Source organism: Amia ocellicauda, chromosome 17 (genome assembly GCF_036373705.1).
Source record: "Amia ocellicauda isolate fAmiCal2 chromosome 17, fAmiCal2.hap1, whole genome shotgun sequence".
In the NCBI taxonomy this organism is placed as follows: Eukaryota; Metazoa; Chordata; class Actinopteri; order Amiiformes; family Amiidae; genus Amia; species Amia ocellicauda.
This window is the reverse complement of record NC_089866.1, coordinates 29016316-29034788: the sequence shown is the minus strand read 5'-3', so window position 1 is coordinate 29034788 and position 18473 is coordinate 29016316. Positions and strand designations below refer to the sequence as shown.

Below are 18473 nucleotides of genomic sequence, written 5' to 3'. Positions count from 1 at the left end.
AATAAACATACTTACTTTTGTTCTTCAGTCTTAACCAACGCCAAGATTTTTAAACGGAAAAAATTAACCCTCTCAACCATTATGAGGAGTTGGTTCCAATGTGCCCGGCTCAACATTTGAGCCAATTTAGATGTACTATAAATTAAATGAGTTGCCATGGCGACCCTGTCCTGATTGGCCACCGAGACGGGAACGTGACCGTCGACGTCACCAAATCTGAATAAGGATGCGCGAATTACCTAAGACGGGGTGCACAATGATGGGAATGGTGACGGTGTGAGGTGAGGCGAAAAAAGTAAGAAGCGAAAAGGAAGAGAAGAATAAGAAGGGGAAAAAAATAAAACTGCCTGTGCAATCTATGCCTGCACCCCAGCAGATGAGAACATTCATGCGATCCATCTTCACAGAGCACTTCAATCAAGAAGAAGACCACGCTATCGCCTCTTCTTAGCCCTTTAGGATAAGGATGACGGGTACAGCGAGACAGGACTAGCTCCTCAGGTTATCAATTTGAGGTTTACGCTGCGGAAGAGGTCACCCACTTTATGCCGGAGCTGGAGAGGTGGTGACGGGGAAACTTGCTCCGCTTGTGGTATTCTACGAGAGCCAACACGTTGTTCCACGCAGGGTCCGGTGGCCACGGTCCGGACAGAGGTGACCACTCCGGCAGGTTGGCACTGGTTCGCCTCCAGGACAGCGGGAGGATGGTGCACTGTGCTGGCTGCGAGCGGCCCATTCTGGACCGCTTCTTACTGAATGTGCTGGACCGAGCCTGGCACGTCAAGTGCGTCCAGTGCTGCGAATGCAAGTGCAATTTGACTGAGAAATGTTTTTCCAGGGATGGCAAGCTTTATTGCAAAAATGACTTTTTCAGGTAAGGCGTTTTACATTTTGGACTTGAGTGTGCAAGGCGCTTTCTCGGCTATTCAATGCCCCACATAACGTCGGCCTATATTTCATTCTCCTCAAGAAAATCCCACGCTTTGTGTGTGTTTGGAGGTGTGTGTGTCTGTTTGGGGGCGGGGGGTGGCGGTATTTGTTTTAAGCGTTTGTTGGTTTGTGTGTTTGTTTACTTTTATGAGACCTGTTATATGCATTTATCCTTGTCTTTGTGTTCAATTGTGCTTAAGTTTTTTACTTGAATGGAACTATATTATTCTAAGCAGCTATTTTTATGTAGCGTGTACCATATTCCATATAATTTTTGTTTATTTGTATGTACATATTCGTAGGTAAGTATATTATATGAGGTATATAAGTCTGATATTTTAATACATCAGTTTCCCATTCTGCATAGCCAGTGCTCGGTTGTCTGCCCTACCCTTACTCACAGACGGATCTCTCTCCTGTGTCAAAGCGACGAATATGCATATTTCCTGAATTTTCGCTCCCTTTAGATTTCTTTAGATATGGATATGTTACCTGTCTGCAAAGAATATTTGTCAAACTTTGAGGTGGAATCTGTGCAGTCCAGTTCAGTTCAGTCGATGATCCACATTGCTTAATGTGGATTTTACTATGGAAGGATGGCTTCGTTGTTTTACAATTGTTCAAGATTAGTCAGACTTGGTCAAATATCGGTGTTTTTTTAAATCTTAAATAAGTCCAAATATTTTTTTAATAATAATAATAATAATTATTATTATTATTCATTCACATTGCAAAAAAAAGACTAGATTGTGTTTATTTCGTTTATTTGTGTCTGTCTTAATTAGAAATTAGTAATGGAAGAATGTCCTTAGAGAACACGACTCTTTACTCTCAGGTGTAGGTGACTGCAAAGATGTCTTTACTCTATATGCACAGTGACTTCTATCCAATAATACAATACCTTATGCACCGACATTTATACTTTCTACTTATTACTTTAAACATTTTATACAACACAACAGACATATATCAAATGCCGTACCAAGTTACATTTGTATTGTTTTTGATCCCTAAATTGGAATCTTAAATTATATAGAAACATTTACTGCACAGCCTGTAGTCTCACTGGTTCCAGTTTACTATTGGTTCTAATTTGGATCATTAACCCAACGGCCTTCTTCGGTGTGAATCCTTTCTCGTCTTCTCTATACATTTAGCAGTTGTCATAGTTGTTTTCCACCATATGGCTTATATAATCTTTGCAGAGGCCCAATGTTGCCACAATATGATTTATATCCACAACCAAAAAAACAAACAAACAAACAAAAAAACACCCCCATTAAAACTAACAAATGTATCTTCTTCCAATATTAGAGTTGGTTACAGAATTCGAAGACCGAATGGGGGTAGGGTTATGAAAGCCTTCTTCATTTACATCTGCGGCCCAAAACAACCTTAAGTACCATAATATTAGCGGGAGCCCATCAAGTTCGGAATTTCAATTGTAAGCCCTCAGCTGAATTTACAATGCCTCTTATCTGGTAACAATAATGACGATAATGTGCCTATTTGTTGTGTAAGTAGAGGCAAGACCTTTTTTTTCTACGGACCTTCTCCAGGTGCATGTGAAAAGGGGGCACGGAGCGCTAGAAGCCCATTGCAAAGGCTAACTATTGTAGTGAATTAGCTTTGCGCGCTATTAGTGTGTGCGGGAACCCTGATAAACATCCACTAAGAGAGAATAGGAGAAAAAACTGTAAATGAGACAATTATGCCCCCAGGATAAGATACAAATGACTTATGATCTCCAATGCCCTCTCTAAATCAACGTCATTTAGGTAACACGGTCGTTAAGGGAAAGGGGAAGAAAGTATTATTAGGTCTTCTGTTGGTAAAACTGCCTTCCAAAGGTTCCATTAATTGCGCAAATAAATACATACTGAATTAATACACACAAAAAATAAAATAAACACTAATTGAACCTAAAGTGGAAAATGAGAGAATGGTAAAATAGAGACAGAAATTAGTCTACATATGTTTCAAACCATATTGTTTAACCGATGTATACATCTATTAACAAATAGAATATCAAGTAATGGCTTAGTATAATAATAATAATAATAATAATAATAATAATAATAATAATAATAATAATAATAATAATAATTACATAATATAAAATGTCGTAATACCTGCTTTCTTTATATTATTGTACCTCACAAAGACATTTAACTCCATCCAGGTTATTCATGAATAGAAACGCTTGTTTAAACCGGATTATATAAATACATACAAACATTTACGGCTGTATTACTGGAGAAAATAAAAAAAATAAAAAATAAAACACTGTATAAAATCGATTTCCTCTTGCCAAAATATTAAGTGTTTTTCTTTTTGTATTTCATAGCGGTGTATGTGAATTACATTCGTATCAATTTATTTTAAGCAAATGGTTTTACAAGCCGAAACGTTCGCAGTCTTCTTAATCCCGTAATATTTCCAGTTTATTCACAATGTGTTGATTGCCAGTAATGCGTTTTTGTGAATTGCGTGAGTTTTACTGTTGTCGAGTTAATTTTGAGCACTCCGTCAAAATTGCAATAATCTGTGTGGGCCTAAAAAAGGTAGGCAATCTTGATCGACAACCATCAGCCGTTTAGAACCAGTTTAAGCAATAACCCAAAGTATCTCCTTAATACAGCACGATGCTTTATTTGCCATTCCAAATTGTTGAATTAGCTAGAACTTCAGGCAAGTTTGTCATAAATAAGAAGACAATAACAGGTGTTTTAATATCATGGCATAGCATTAGAAATTATGATTCTTATTACTGGTAGTTATAAGCTATTTTTTCACATTCCAGAATCGATTTCAATGTGGAAGAAAGAGATGCCGGTTCCTGAATTTCTTTACCATTTTAATATATTTGTTCCATAACCAATAATGAAACACGGGTTCTCCAGGTGAGAAATCTCCTTCTAATAATTCAAAAACACCCATAGAAAGGCGGACCCATAGCTGCTCAAATACAAAACAATAGCGTCCTCGCTGACTGAAGCGCTCAACGGCTATTTCTGAGGTGCAGACAATTTAAATGTAAATTCGAAACCTCTCAAGGCCTTCTCCAGCGCTATTGCGGTGGGGAAATAAGAGGTCCAATCTGTCGGAGAGTTGCTAATATCATCCATTTTCCGAGTGAGGTGGGAAAATGACCTCCATTTTATAATTATCGAGATGGGTAATTGTTTTAATCATATTATTGCCCGAATTAAACCATCGGTGGTGTCTATAATTAGGTAGGTGGTTGTTTTTATTCCTCTTCACACACACACACACACACACACACACACACACACACACACACACACATCCCCAGTCCTTTGTATCTTTTCATGTTTTTTTTTATTTTTTTATTGTGGCTTTTTGACCGTGTGCTTTTTTCACCTCTTCTGTTCTAGACGGTTCGGTACGAAATGCGCCGGATGCCTTCAAGGTATCTCCCCCAGCGACCTGGTGAGAAAAGCACGGAGCAAGGTGTTCCATTTAAACTGCTTTACCTGCATGGTCTGCAACAAACAGCTGTCCACCGGGGAGGAACTGTATATAATTGACGAAAACAAGTTTGTCTGTAAAGAAGATTACTTGAACACTAGCGCCATTAAGGAAGTCAGTTTAAATTCAGGTAAAGTGGAGTTGACCTTTTGTTTTTTAGCTTGCAGGTTGCAAGTGTGACGCGAGCGTATATACGGAAACGATTGTAATTGTTTTATTGAGAAATTGCAGCTTCTGTTTAATTATTGTTATTGTTGTTGTTTTGCAAGGCAACAGCGTTTTGTGAAGTAACCTACATATCAATTACCGACAGTGAATGAAACTTTTTATTTAAGCATATGTCGTTGCTTTTCTATTTTCATTACTAGAGTATAATGCTTCTCTGTACTATTCTCTGACTTAAAATAAGATGTCTGTTGTATTTTGGTGTAAGACAGTGCCTTTCAGCACACGTATCTCCGACTTTACGATCACGATAATCGTGCCATTTTTAATATTTGAACATAATACATTTAAAAATGTAAGCTATTTAATTGTAGTGAAAATGTAGCTGTGCAAAGCATCGTTTTGTATTCAAAGACGTTTTTATTATCTGGACATGTCAGAGTGCTTTGATTATATGGAAACTGTAACACAGCTGATACTGTTCTAATGTAATTCAGAAACACAATTTTAATGTAACCTGTTATATTTTGTAACACGTTATACATTTAACAGTATTTTTGTGAATAGCATCAAATCCTATCCGATTCGTCCAACGTAAGTGAAGTCCAACTCCTAATTTACCAGCCAAACGACAGTCGCTATGAAAGAGTTGTTGACATCCCTAATGCATCTACTAATTGAGTTGGTGTTAATATATAGGCATATATATAAAAACACTGTCAGTCGTTTCCCGCCCATTTATCGTCAATGGAAAGGTAAAAGTTCGCAAAGGGACGGCCTGGACTAACAACAAATCTTATCGGATTAACCCGTGAAACATATCTGTTGGCACAACACCGAGATCATGAGAAAATATTGAAACCAATGCGCAAATACAGCCACGTGTACACATACACACAGGCCTGGCCTAGTTCAGCAGAGTCAATAAACGTAAAATACATCATTATCATGATAATAATACATATATAATAGCATCATTTTATTTACCAAAGAGTTCCAAGATTAGCCATTGCGAATTTAGAATAGTTAGCTTTCAAAATACGTGGCCCCGTTCGCCAATGTGGCCAGACATGCTGTCATCTTTCCACAATTCATTACCGTGTGTATATGATTGTCAGTGTCAGGTGTGCTTGATGCTTATAAACACCTGCTACATTTTCATCTTTCTTTCCCCTGGTGTGAAAATCTCATGTATGATGGGATAAAAAGGGCTGGCCGCGGCGCAACAGATGCGCCTCAGTCGTGCTCCAGTGTAGTTTATTGCACCGGGCATGCTGCCGTACACTCTGAAACAATCAAAGCCGGAGCCGCCTTACAAAGGCTACCAGGGGCGCTCGGATTGCTGCTTGTATTCAGAGAGAAGGGATAAAAGTATATTTTTTAAGAGTATCTCCTTGTGGGGATTTATTTACACACACTCTTTATTTGCTATCCAATAGCAGACACAATCTCTCTCTCACTCACCTTTACTGTCCCTAATACATGCGCACCACAGGCACATGCTTCCCTTTCACATGTGCGATCACATACAACAGTTCAGGTCTTTATCTTCACACTACTGCAACGTAAACGATAGGGCCTATGGCAATCTAAAGCATCGAACATACAACACATGGAATGGAAGTGGGACGCCCATATATTGTAACCACAAAGACTGCACAGCAAGCAAGCACGCCAGGTTATAATAGACACGAGTGCACCTGTACAACGACGCACTGGAAAGTCATTTATTCAGTCTTTCGTTTTCCTGTAATTATGAGAGATAGCTAACAATCATAATCGTTTTCAGTTTTCCTTTCAATATAATTGAACCGACACTGGCTATGTTGTTCATCGATGTTCTTTTATTATTCATTGTATTTGTATTTGTTAAGTTTTGTTTTACAACTGAATTGACATGATTACTATACTTCTTGTCCTATGTACTTAAAACAGATTTTTTCCAGCGAAATCAATATAATTTTGAAATCGGTTAAACCTTTTAAAATGTCTATTTTCCCAATGAGATTAACTCACATAATCATATTCAGCACAGAATAGGTGTATTTTAATTATGCTCAAAAACTCATTAACATAATTTACTTTCAGGCATGGTATATACTGGGCTGGTATAAGCTTTTCATAATCACGGATAAGTGTTTAATCGTTTGTCTGGCAGAGGATCAAAATCCCTACATCTATTAAATAATATGGATATTGTTTTCATGAGAAGAGGTTCAGCACCATGGACAGTGAAAATACTTTTTAGCCTATAGCTCGGTGCCATCTCTATATGTGACCAGTTACTGGCACGTCGTTTGACGTGACCGTTTCGTATTTTTTCCCAGGGAATCCATCTCCCGTTTTGGCTTAGTTCCAGCGTTTATATTTTCAAACGTGCCGTTCCACCCTCCAGAATTTGTCAAATGTTGCATTTTCTTATCCAGATAATGTAATATACTAAAAACTTTAAATTCTATATGTATTTTTTAAATCTTATCGTTGTTGGTTTCCGTTTATTTATTTGTTTGTTTTGTGCTCAATCCTTTTAACCTGGTACCCATTGCAATCAACGGTATTTTAATTTTTAATTTACACGAGTCATGTATTGGGAGGATTCCCAGGCTGATTTAGGGACCAAAAACACAAAGGTAGCACACACTTTGGCAGAGGCCCATTGCTAAACAGTAGGGGGTGTTCAGTTCATCAGAGGTGTGTTTTGAAAAGTATTACAGGAAGCTCACGTGGTGGCATCTGGTACCCAGCCCAACTGTAGCCGGTGCCAATGTCGGTACATCGATTTGGATTAACCTAAATTCACAATTTATTGTTATCTTTCTACATTATGCTGACATACCGAACATGTGTTCAATGTAGGCTACATGTACACACTTACCAGTGTTTTATTATTTTATTTTAACAATATTTCGTCGATTTTAAATGTCTTACTTTGTGTCTTGAGATTGAAAACTTGAAGAAAATTTGAATTAGTTTAATATATATATATATATATATATATATATATATTGTATGCAACATAAACACATTACTTTTAAAATGTTTATTCAATATGAAATTAGGCCCTATTAGTTCGCATATAATAAAAAATGTACTTTAAAATGGTCAGATGCAATTTATACATTCATGTAAAACATTATTCACATCGAGAGAAAGGAGTATAATAGTGTGAACTGTTATATAACCTTTGATTTTTAAGTATGTGAAATTGGTCGTTGAAATGCAATTCCATTTCCAGACCATTTTTTTCTATACTTCATCCTCGTTTAAATTGCGCAAACGTTTAATGTTTCGTTTAATTCCTCCTTCCGGTTACAAACTGCAGTAGGCCAGTCTTCCAAATTAAGTAACAGGTTAAGTAAAGTCTTAGCGGTGTAAACTGCTGTCAGGAACGATACCGTTTACTTTTGTTGGGAACATCTGGAGCAACAGCAACTGCAGTAGTGCAGGAATTGCATCTGCAACGCAGTCACTGATCACATGACCATATTTTGTTTTAGGATATATTTTAATTCTGTATCTGCGAGTCTTTCTTTTTAATAATGTTTTAAAGGGACACAAAGGAACTAGGTCGGAAACTGACCTTTTGCAGGCTAATTTACATTTTTAAAGCACCAAGTCAATGTATCATCCCGTTTATATGTATCCTCTGAAAACCACGCTTAGTTACCCAAATTCGTCTTCAGCAATAATCCTTTTGCCCCTTCTGAAAATCATGTTGTGAATTCTAAACAAAATTAACCTACAGATGGGTATATGGCTACTTTTAATGGGAAAGGATTAAACAATTTTCTTTGACACAAGAGGGAGCATTAACCCGGTAACTGTATTGTAAGAGTTGTTATTGTTATGGGAACGTTTATAATCTCCTACATGAGACTAAAGTCTATTTGAGCTTTTTTGTTTTTGTTTTAATATCACGTATTTGTTACCTTTGCTGTCGAACTACAAAGATCAGGGCCTACAAGAAATGTTATATACAATTCAGGCTAAGACCCAATCAAAACTTTGACCCACCAGCGAATTGTAAACTACGAAGTTGTACCCTCTCGAATTTGTATTCATAAATACCAGAAAGTGGCTCCTAAAAATACATTAGACCACCATATGATATAGATTTGTTCTTGGATGGTAGGTTGATTACATGCTTCTCCCATATTGTGTTTAATGTATAACTAGTAGAAAGTGAATTGTTTCGATTAATTAAACGGCGATGAGTTCTTGCGATTCGGAAGTAGAGCAAAAGTTTGAGTTGATGAAGGCGCATGTGAAATGTAGGCTACTGTATTGCATAACAAGTAGACAGGCGTTTCAGGTATTGCAATGAAAACATACCTTGACTTGCTTAATGCTACTTCTTGTTTCTATAAGTGGAATTACATCACATGTCTGCAGGTAAATGTAGTAGCAGTTTATGTAGTCTGTAGCCTAACTTACACTGATCTCAAAAACAAAGCAGTTTTTTTTTTAACTACGTTTAAATTATGTCACTGCTATAGTTTATTCAAACGTGTAAATGCAGTTCTTTCATCTGCCCACAGTGTCATCGTGTACAGATCGAAGTTTATCTCCAGACCTCCAAGACCCGATACAGGACGACACAAAAGAAACGGACAATTCCACCTCCTCGGATAAGGAGACGAACAATAACGAGAATGAGGAGCAGAACTCGGGCGCAAAGAGGAGAGGCCCGCGGACCACTATCAAAGCCAAGCAGCTGGAAACGCTCAAGGCGGCCTTCGCTGCCACGCCCAAACCCACCCGGCACATCCGGGAGCAACTGGCACAGGAGACGGGCCTCAACATGCGAGTCATCCAGGTAGGCAGGAAGAAAGTGGTAACCTTTCATTGTCGTTGTCGGTCCACCTGACTGAACAATACCGAGCGTAGGCATTAGAGTGTCACAAACAGTTGGAATTTAGAAGGAAAGGGAATTTACACTATTTTTGTTAAATTTCTTACAATACAAAATAAGTGTTTATGCAGTAGAGAATTGAGCATATACTAGATTTTTAAACGTGTATTCCTTACTCATAGTGCACCTATTTGGGTTTTTAACGTCTTATTTCCTGTTTCATAGTCCAGGGTTATTGTGCCTTTAACCTTTGCCACGATATGACTGGGCTGTGTGGTGATTATGTATGTTGTTAATTCCTTTCCACCATAAAAATGTACTGATCACACACAGCATGAAAATGTTAAACCGTATATTTCAATAAAAATATCAGGTTAATGTATTTATTTCAATACAAAAGCGGATTAAAGATTAGTGGAGCACGTTGCCAGCCTGTGTTCCACCAGTCACAAGTGATTTCTATAATTTATTTCACATACGTTAGTTGTGAAAAAAATAGTTTATTTACTTAAAAAACCCCCTAAAACTAAAACAGCAGGATGCCTGCATCCAACATGCCTGTTGAATGCATTTACTCACTTTAATTTGTATAATACGTTAAGAGACAAATGAGTGACATGCCCTAATCCCTATATAACACGAATATCTTAAAGATTATATTTGGGAGATTAATTTTTTTTTATCAATTTGCATTTCATAGAAAGACTTATAATTAAAATAATAACATGAAATGTATTTGCTTTGGAAATGTCCTGCGCAGGCGTATTGATAATTTGGTGGTGGGGTGGGGTCTTGATATAGAGTTGCTGGATAACTTTCTCGTCCGTCTTGCATATAGGGATACGTTGTAATTTGAAAATGATCTATAATTTACTTTTTTTAAAACAACGAAACAAATTATTAATAATATTTAAGAAAAGTGTATCAGGGCAACATCATTATTATTATTATTATTATTATTATTATTATTATTATTATTATTATTATTAAAACACTTTCATGACTTTACTCACAAGTCCACTTTTAGAACAAAGCATAAAATCTAAATGTATTGACGTGTGTAGTTATTCCATTCCTCTTGAAATGTGCCTGGTCCCACTCCCTGCAATGTCAAATATTGTTTACGCCATAGATGGAAACGAGTATATCCTAAGATGAGCTCCTCGTCAATTAATATATAAGGATCTACAACGTTAAATGAAAGTATACTAGTAAATAGGCTTTTGATCAAAGCGATTTGACGCGAGATCTTAACTAAATAGACGCCCACAGAAAGAGAAGCACAGGCTTAATTTTAGGTCGAATAACGATGACGAAAATATATAGACCTTGACAGTTTCTTCAAAGAAGTTTTGAAGAACAAAACACGGACGTCGTTAATTCTTGGTAAATGTTTTGTGCACGTTTCTCTCTGACTCAAAACTAATCTTTATGAACATTATATAGTACAATACACATTAATACCACCTCAAGGTCGTGGAGTATAAAGTCGCTGTTACTATAAGGAAAGCCTGCTCAATGCAATTCCTCCCTATTGATTTCAGTAATTCCATTTAAGTCTGTTGCTTATACCACCATCCCATCACACTGTACTATAGTAGATATGGACATGATCCTGATTTATTTTATGTCAGGATGAATGCCAGGGGGGTTTAAGTAACACATGATGTTGAGCCACCTGGCACATTAGAAGTAAAAATAAATCCTTTAATTTGTAATTTAGAAATACAGAAACAATTAAACAAGCAAAGCTGCTTCTGTATCCTTTGGGTTTCATTGGGAAGTATTGGTTTGTAGATTGACATTTATCATTTTATTGAAGAATCTCTGTTCCTCAGACCTTATTAATGCTGAAAAAACTCACCTTTTCTTATCACAATCCATATGGTTTTTGGTTGAAATGAGCTCAAACCTGTTTCCTAGAAAACTAGGTGCTATGTGTAGAATTTGGATAGGTGTGTAATCTTATAAAGAGCCTTGCTGTGTCAGGGTCTGTGAAGGAGCTCTCTCCATAGATAAGATGCATCTGATAGATTATGAATAGTACTGTTTGGCCACAATACCCCAAAATTCCATTTGCTATGTCTAAATGAGAATTGTAATGCTAGAGCACACTAAAGACTATAGGATGAAGCTGGTTCGAGGGCTAGATGCAGGAGTCCATACAAACTAAATGAGAAACAAACATAATTATTATATGGAAATGAATCACCCTACTTCCTTCCTCATGGTCAGACACAGAATTACCCTAAATACTTTCCATCAGCAATAAAGTGTTTTCAGTTCTCCTACAATACAAATGATCCTTGAGATAGCAAGAGAGCCACTGCATTCTTTAGAGCAACAGTCCCTTAAAATTAGCTCAATCTCTTCAACATGAAATATATATGTGGTCCAGATTCTTAATTACAAACCCCATTTGTCTGAGGAACGGCAAAGGAGTTCAAATGATTGCAAGCATGTACACCATTTGTTTGAAGAAACTCCTTGCAATGATTTAATAAAAAGGGGACAGGTGGGTTGATCAAGGAATTGGTTTGGATATAGACATATCTGATAGATGTATCTGTCTCTCTCCATGCCTGTGGTTTGTCCATCCCTGACACTTTTTTAAGGCTCGCATATGCAGTTGCCAAACTGTGGGCAGACTGCCGACTCCGGATTAAATTAATTAGATGGGTAGTTTGCACACAGCTTGCCCATTGGGGAAATCCAGCTCACTGTCCTGTAGAAGATTCAAGAGCTCCACAAAGACACCGAAAGAACAGTGTGTGCCTATTCTGAGCAAGCGGGTCTTTCCATCAGCAGTGAAAGGATCTTAAATCACATTACTCCACCAAGCGAGTGATATGTTTTAAATGTCTACACTTGGTTCCATTAGCCTCATTAGATTTCATGAGATTATTTGCAAAAAACAAAAGAAGCTGTATTACCAGAGCTGGGCAGGCCAGGGGGAGGCTACATTGTCTCTTCCAGCCCCTGCTGTCAAATGACTTCAATCCAAGCAGTGCTTTAATTACTTAATTGAACCATAATGACTTAATGTGCCTTCTTGCTGAAGATCACTTTTTGATTAGCTGGAACAAAGCTTTGCCTTAGAATGGAGGAACCTACCCTATGTTTACATTGTAAAAACAACTTTTTCTTTGTATGTATACTTTAATAATTCAATTGAATATATTACGTGGTATAGTCATGAAATATGCTCTTGTGGTTTGTCCAGGTCATTCTCTGGTTTACAGAGGTCACCATCCTGTTAAAAAATATTCAGTGGAGTAAGGACAGAGAGTACTTTTTAAACACTTGCACAATTCACAGCATCAGCTGATGAGTCATTAATATAAATATCCCTGGTTACTCAGGCGGAATGGCATTCAGTCAGCATGTGTGGGGAAGTAGTGACCACCAGTCAATTATCTCCACTGTACTCAATCCTGATGATTGATCCTTGTTTTGCTGGGGTAAATATGGCAATAGAGATTGTTTTAAGATGGGCACATTCACATTGATATTGAAAAAGGATTTCCTTTCCAGCAGATGCTTTTTATGGTGGGGAAAACTATCCACCTGCAAACCAGAGAATGCTGAAAAGCTTGGAGGAGATGAGAGACAAAATGCAGCCATTTGTGCACTTAATCCTCTGATTCTAACACCTTCATATATGGACTATGTTCTTGGAATTAAGAGTTTGCAAAAGCAGTTCTTAAGGTGCATTTTTGAAATAGTTAAACACTGGGATGCTATTTTATGAAGATAGTGATCAGAACTAAGTAGGCTCCCTAATAAAGACAGTCCGAACATACAGCTTCAGAAAAGAAATGTCATAATCACCAGGACATGAAGAAGCTTAATTTTCTCATGGAAAAATCAATTCTAACATTAATTTAATTGCAATTGAAATTATAGGGTGAAAAACAGCACCTGTCATCAACATGATTGTGTTATTCAAAAGCCTTAGTTTTGTTTTTTGGCAACCTGCCTATACCTGCCATTCATTTGATTTGACAGTCATCATTTTCAGTTGTAACAGGAGGAAACCTCATTTTGCTTCTAGTTTTATCTGCCAGTAACTGGAAAACTGGAAAATAAGAACTCTTTTTTGTCTGTGTTGTTCACTGGAATTAGGAAAGCAATCATCTTGTGGCATTGGGGTTGTTCATTGTTTTGTTTGCCTCTGTTAACAAGAATTGGGAATTCAGCTCAATGAACTCACTGAGTTTTTTTTTATTATTCGACAGCCAGACAGTCAACTGAGAAACTGTATAAGCAGTTTTTGTCCTGCGGGAGACATCTTCAAAATAAATGGTAATATAATTCCTGCATAGGTGCATACTGTATATGTGGCTATATATGTACAACTATACTTCTAAAGCTGTGAGCATGCAGTGGTGATTCTTCTGAAAAATTGGTTATAAATTTAAAATATATGCTGAGCTTCCTTAAACATCCTAATTGGCTTTGTTTTATAATAATAATAATAATAATAATAATAATAATAATAATAATAATAATAATAATAATAATAGAACATCTAAATTCTTACTGTATATTTGTCTGTAGCAAAGAATATATATATGATAATTTTAAATTGTCTATTTTCAGGGTAACAAAAACTGACTCCCTACAGTGAGGGAAAAAAGAATTTGATCCCCTGCTGATTTTGTACGTTTGCCCACTGACAAAGAAATGATCAGTCTATAATTTTAATGGTAGGTGTATTTTAACAGTGAGAGACAGAATAACAACAAAAAAATCCAGAAAAACGCATTTCAAAAAAGTTATAAAGTGATTTGCATGTTAATGAGGGAAATAAGTATTTGACCCCTTCGACTTAGTACTTGGTGGCAAAACCCTTGTTGGCAATCACAGAGGTCAGACGTTTCTTGTAGTTGGCCACCAGGTTTGCACACATCTCAGGAGGGATTTTGTCCCTCTCCTCTTTGCAGATCCTCTAAGTCATTAAGGTTTCGAGGCTGACGTTTGGCAACTCGAACCTTCAGCTCCCTCCACAGATTTTCTATGGGATTAAGGTCTGGAGACTTGCTAGGCCACTCCAGGACCTTAATGTGCTTCTTCTTGAGCCACTCCTTTGTTGCCTTGGCTGTGTGTTTTGGGTCATTGTCATGCTGGAATACCAATCCATGGCCCATTTTCAATGCCCTGGCTGAGGGAAGGAGGTTCTCACCCAAGATTTGATGGTACATGGCCCCGTCCATCGTCCCTTTGATGCGGTGCAGTTGTCCTGTCCCCTTAGCAGAAAAACACCCCCAAAGCATAATGTTTCCACCTCCATGTTTGACGGTGGGGATGGTGTTCTTGGGGTCATTCCTTCTCCTCCAAACATGGCGAGTTGTGTTGATGCCAAAGAGCTCGATTTTGGTCTCATCTGGCCACAAAACCTTCACCCAGTTCTCCTCTGAATCATTCAGATGTTCATTGGCAAACTTCAGATGGGCCTGTACATGTGCTTTCTTGAGCAGGAGGACCTTGCGGGCGCTGCAGGATTTCAGTCCTTCACGGCGTAGTATGTTACCAATTGTTTTCTTGGTAACTATGGTCCCAGCTGCCTTGAGATCATTAACAAGATCCTCCCGTGTAGTTCTGGGCTGATTCCTTACCATTCTTATGATCATTGAAACTCCACGAGGTGAGATCTTGCATGGAGCCCCAGACCGAGGGAGACTGACAGTTATTTTGTGTTTCTTCCATTTGCGAATAATCGCACCAACTGTTGTCACCTTCTCACCAAGCTGCTTGGTGATGGTCTTGTAGCCCATTCCAGCCTTGTGTACGTCTACAATCTTGTCCCTGACATCCTTGGACAGCTCTTTGGTCTTGGCCATGGCGGAGAGTTTGGAATCTGATTGATTGATTGCTTCTGTGGACAGATGTCTTTTATACAAGTAATGAGCTGAGATTAGGAGCACTCCCTTTAAGAGAGCCAGAAGTCTTGTTGATTGATAGGGGATCAAATACTTATTTCCCTCATTAACATGCAAATCAATGTATAACTTTTTTGAAATGCGTTTTTTTGTTGTTATTCTGTCTCTCACTGTTGAAATACACCTACCATTAAAATTATAGACTGATCATTTCTTTGTCAGTGGGCAAACGTACAAAATCAGCAGGGGATCAAATACTTTTTTCCCTCACTGTATGTGTTCAAATAGCAGGTTTTCTGAAGATGCCCCGCCCCCTTTGTATATATTGCAGTGGTGCGGAAAATTCAGTGCTTCACATTTGCTGCCCACTACTTACATGTAAGGAAGCATTGAGTGTGGTGTTTCACATGCTTCTATTAACAATCCATTATGTATAGCCATCTGTTGGGTAGTACAGGAGAATGGGTCTCTACAGCCCTCGTACACAATGGGAGTCCCAGGGAGGATACAATGGTATTTTGTGACTTAGCCCTGAGCAGTGTGATAACCCCATGTCTTGACTACATTTCTGAAAAAAAATTGATTGTGCCCCAAAAAAAAACAAAAAAAACATGAACATTATTTCTAGGGGTTAATAATAATTTGTGTGAAAATACTGCTGTCTAAAGTTGGATGATTTTACTAAGGGTTTTTCCATGAGCATCACAATTAAAGCAATGAGACAGTACTCATTATAGAACAAATTATAAACTGACGTCAGAAATGTCACAGCTTCTCTGCTCAAGCACATTACCACTGTGAATTCAACAGCACTGCATCTGTAAAACAGACCAATAGTATGTGTTTCCAAAAAACAGGAAAAGAGATCAATAACCATACAACACAGAAGACTAACTTGGGTCCACCCAACCCTGGCAGTGCTCAGTTGTGCATGCCCTGTGGGGAATCCAGATCCTGTTTGTCTATGACCCAGTCCAGCAATTTCTGGACTATTATGCCACCTATTTTAGACTGTACTACCCCCAAGAGATAAGAAACTTATAAAGAATCAACTAGAACATAATGGTATCATAGACAGCCCTGGTGGATTACTGTCCGAGTGATCCCCGTGATTATCAGCTTTGTCTAGGACACTGACCTTCCCAAAGCTGGGTAATATAAAGGGCAGTCTGTCTCCTAGGCTTTGCAGAGGGCAAGTTCTCCTTGTCACCCAAGCAGATTCTCTCTCAAATGACTGTCTTCAGTAATAAAGCCCAAGACACAGAGGCCTATCTCTTTAGTCATCTCCCATTGACATCTGACAGTAGGAATTCTGACCCCTGCTGGTTAAGTCTTATAATTAATTCTCTGCATAGCTCCCTAGTGGTTTTGCAGGCTTGCTCCCCAACTGTAGCTACTCTAGTGGGGGTGGGGGGTGGCTGAGGTTGTTGCCTGATGCTGAATGTCTCAGAGTCTGTACTTCCTGATCAGAGGGCTTTGTGAGTGAGGCCATTGTTTTTGCTACAGTTGGAGTGATGAGAACCCCAGTAGCTGAGTATGATATTGATGTGTGTGATAGATCTTGCTGTTTTTGTTATGCTCATTTACTGCCTTAAAGATCATCTGACCTGATTGCTGAGGACTCAAATACACCATATGGACTACCTCATGATCTTTGATCATGGCAGACTGATCTGCAACATATGTTCTGTAACAGTATAGGTACGAATATGACTTGCTTTCCTAGTGGTTCCTTGTAAGCTGTGCACATGTGCTTTGCTTCTTACTGGCATGCCACTCATTTTGAGTTTGACACAAAATATAATGCAAACTTCAGTTTGGTTTTCAGATGTCATGGTCACCTTCAAAACTTGAAGGTCTGACCACAGTGAGTTTGAGATGAGTGTCCGTTAATACCACTATAACCTCAAGTCCTGTATTTCACTGGAGTAAAGTTCTTCTTTGTTCACATCACCATGGCTGAAGGAACAGGAGCTCTTTAGTCTTGAGCAGGAGAGGCATTGACTTGATACAAGTGTTCAAAATACTGAAAGGCATCGACAATGTTAAACCAGAGGATGGCTTGGGATCAACAGTCAAACAAGCACTCAAGGACACAAGTGGGAGTGAAGCGGGCAGGTTTTTAGATTGAAAAACAGGATGTACTGATTTATGCACAGGTGGTGGGGGGTGTCTGCAACAATCTTTCCAGCCCTGGTATTTGAATCAGATTTCCCGGGACCCTGTTTATTCTGTTGTTTTGATCATGCTCCTTGCTTGAGTACAGACCTCGGATAGGGAAAAGGCTTGATCATTTATATTTGTTTGTCCCATGCTCATAAAAGTTTTTTTTTTTTTTTTAGGTGTTCATTATGCTGGTAAAACACCTATTTTAGCTAAGATGGTTTAATGTCATCCAAATACATTTATTGTGATCTTTTGATAATGACAAGTCCTTAAGTAGAATTCAGTTTTTATCAGTTCTGTTTATATCTATTGGCATGATCCAGCCACTCCATAGTTTTTTTTTTTTAAACCTTTGAACTAATACCTCTAAAAATAACAGCTTCATTTCTCACAGTTCTCCTGATGCAATACTTCTTAACTAGTTTGTTAAAACCATGTTTTTTGAGAGGTTCTGAAAAGGGAGTGGGAATGTTAATTTTGAAGCATCTACAGATTTAAAAAGAAAGATAATTACATATAATGCATGCAATCGGAACAATTGCCTTCTGGTACTGGGTACAACAGAGCTAACAGATACCTCATAGAGCACTTAATTGATCTAATAACTTAATTACAGCTTTTTAATTGTCCTCTGCTTTTTTAATAGTTGGAGACTGCAAGCATTATTATTATTAAAGCAAGTGGAAATCCTGTACTCTTTTAGAGCTGAAAACAATTAAAACCTTCTAATGAAGCCAGGGTATTAGCTCATTTAAGGTTCCATGTACAGTTTGCAGCAGAAACCAAGGCGTACAGTGTTCATGGACCAAGATTGGAAAATAACAGACTGTCCTTTCCATTCCTTGTATGCTGCCATGAGTTGTCTAGATTACCCTATCTTCTTGCTTTACAGTTTTTTTTTATGCTTGAAGATATTTCAGGGCTGCACAACAACTGTTTGCTCTCTCAGCTTGTCCGCTTATTTATATATGAATTCATTAACATAC

General features: G+C 37.9%; 1 protein-coding gene across 1 annotated transcript in view; it reads left to right on the top strand.

Annotated features, from left to right (window-relative positions):
• The first annotated feature begins 281 nt into the window (after positions 1-281).
• Positions 282-18473, top strand: part of lhx5 (LIM homeobox 5) — a 32288-nt gene continuing 14096 nt past the window's right edge. Inside the window, exons 1-3 of the mRNA XM_066689781.1 lie at positions 282-874; positions 4329-4552; positions 9126-9403. Of these exons, the coding sequence (XP_066545878.1) occupies positions 705-874; positions 4329-4552; positions 9126-9403 (672 nt within the window). The 5' untranslated portion in view covers positions 282-704. The remainder of the gene's footprint in view (positions 875-4328; positions 4553-9125; positions 9404-18473) is intronic.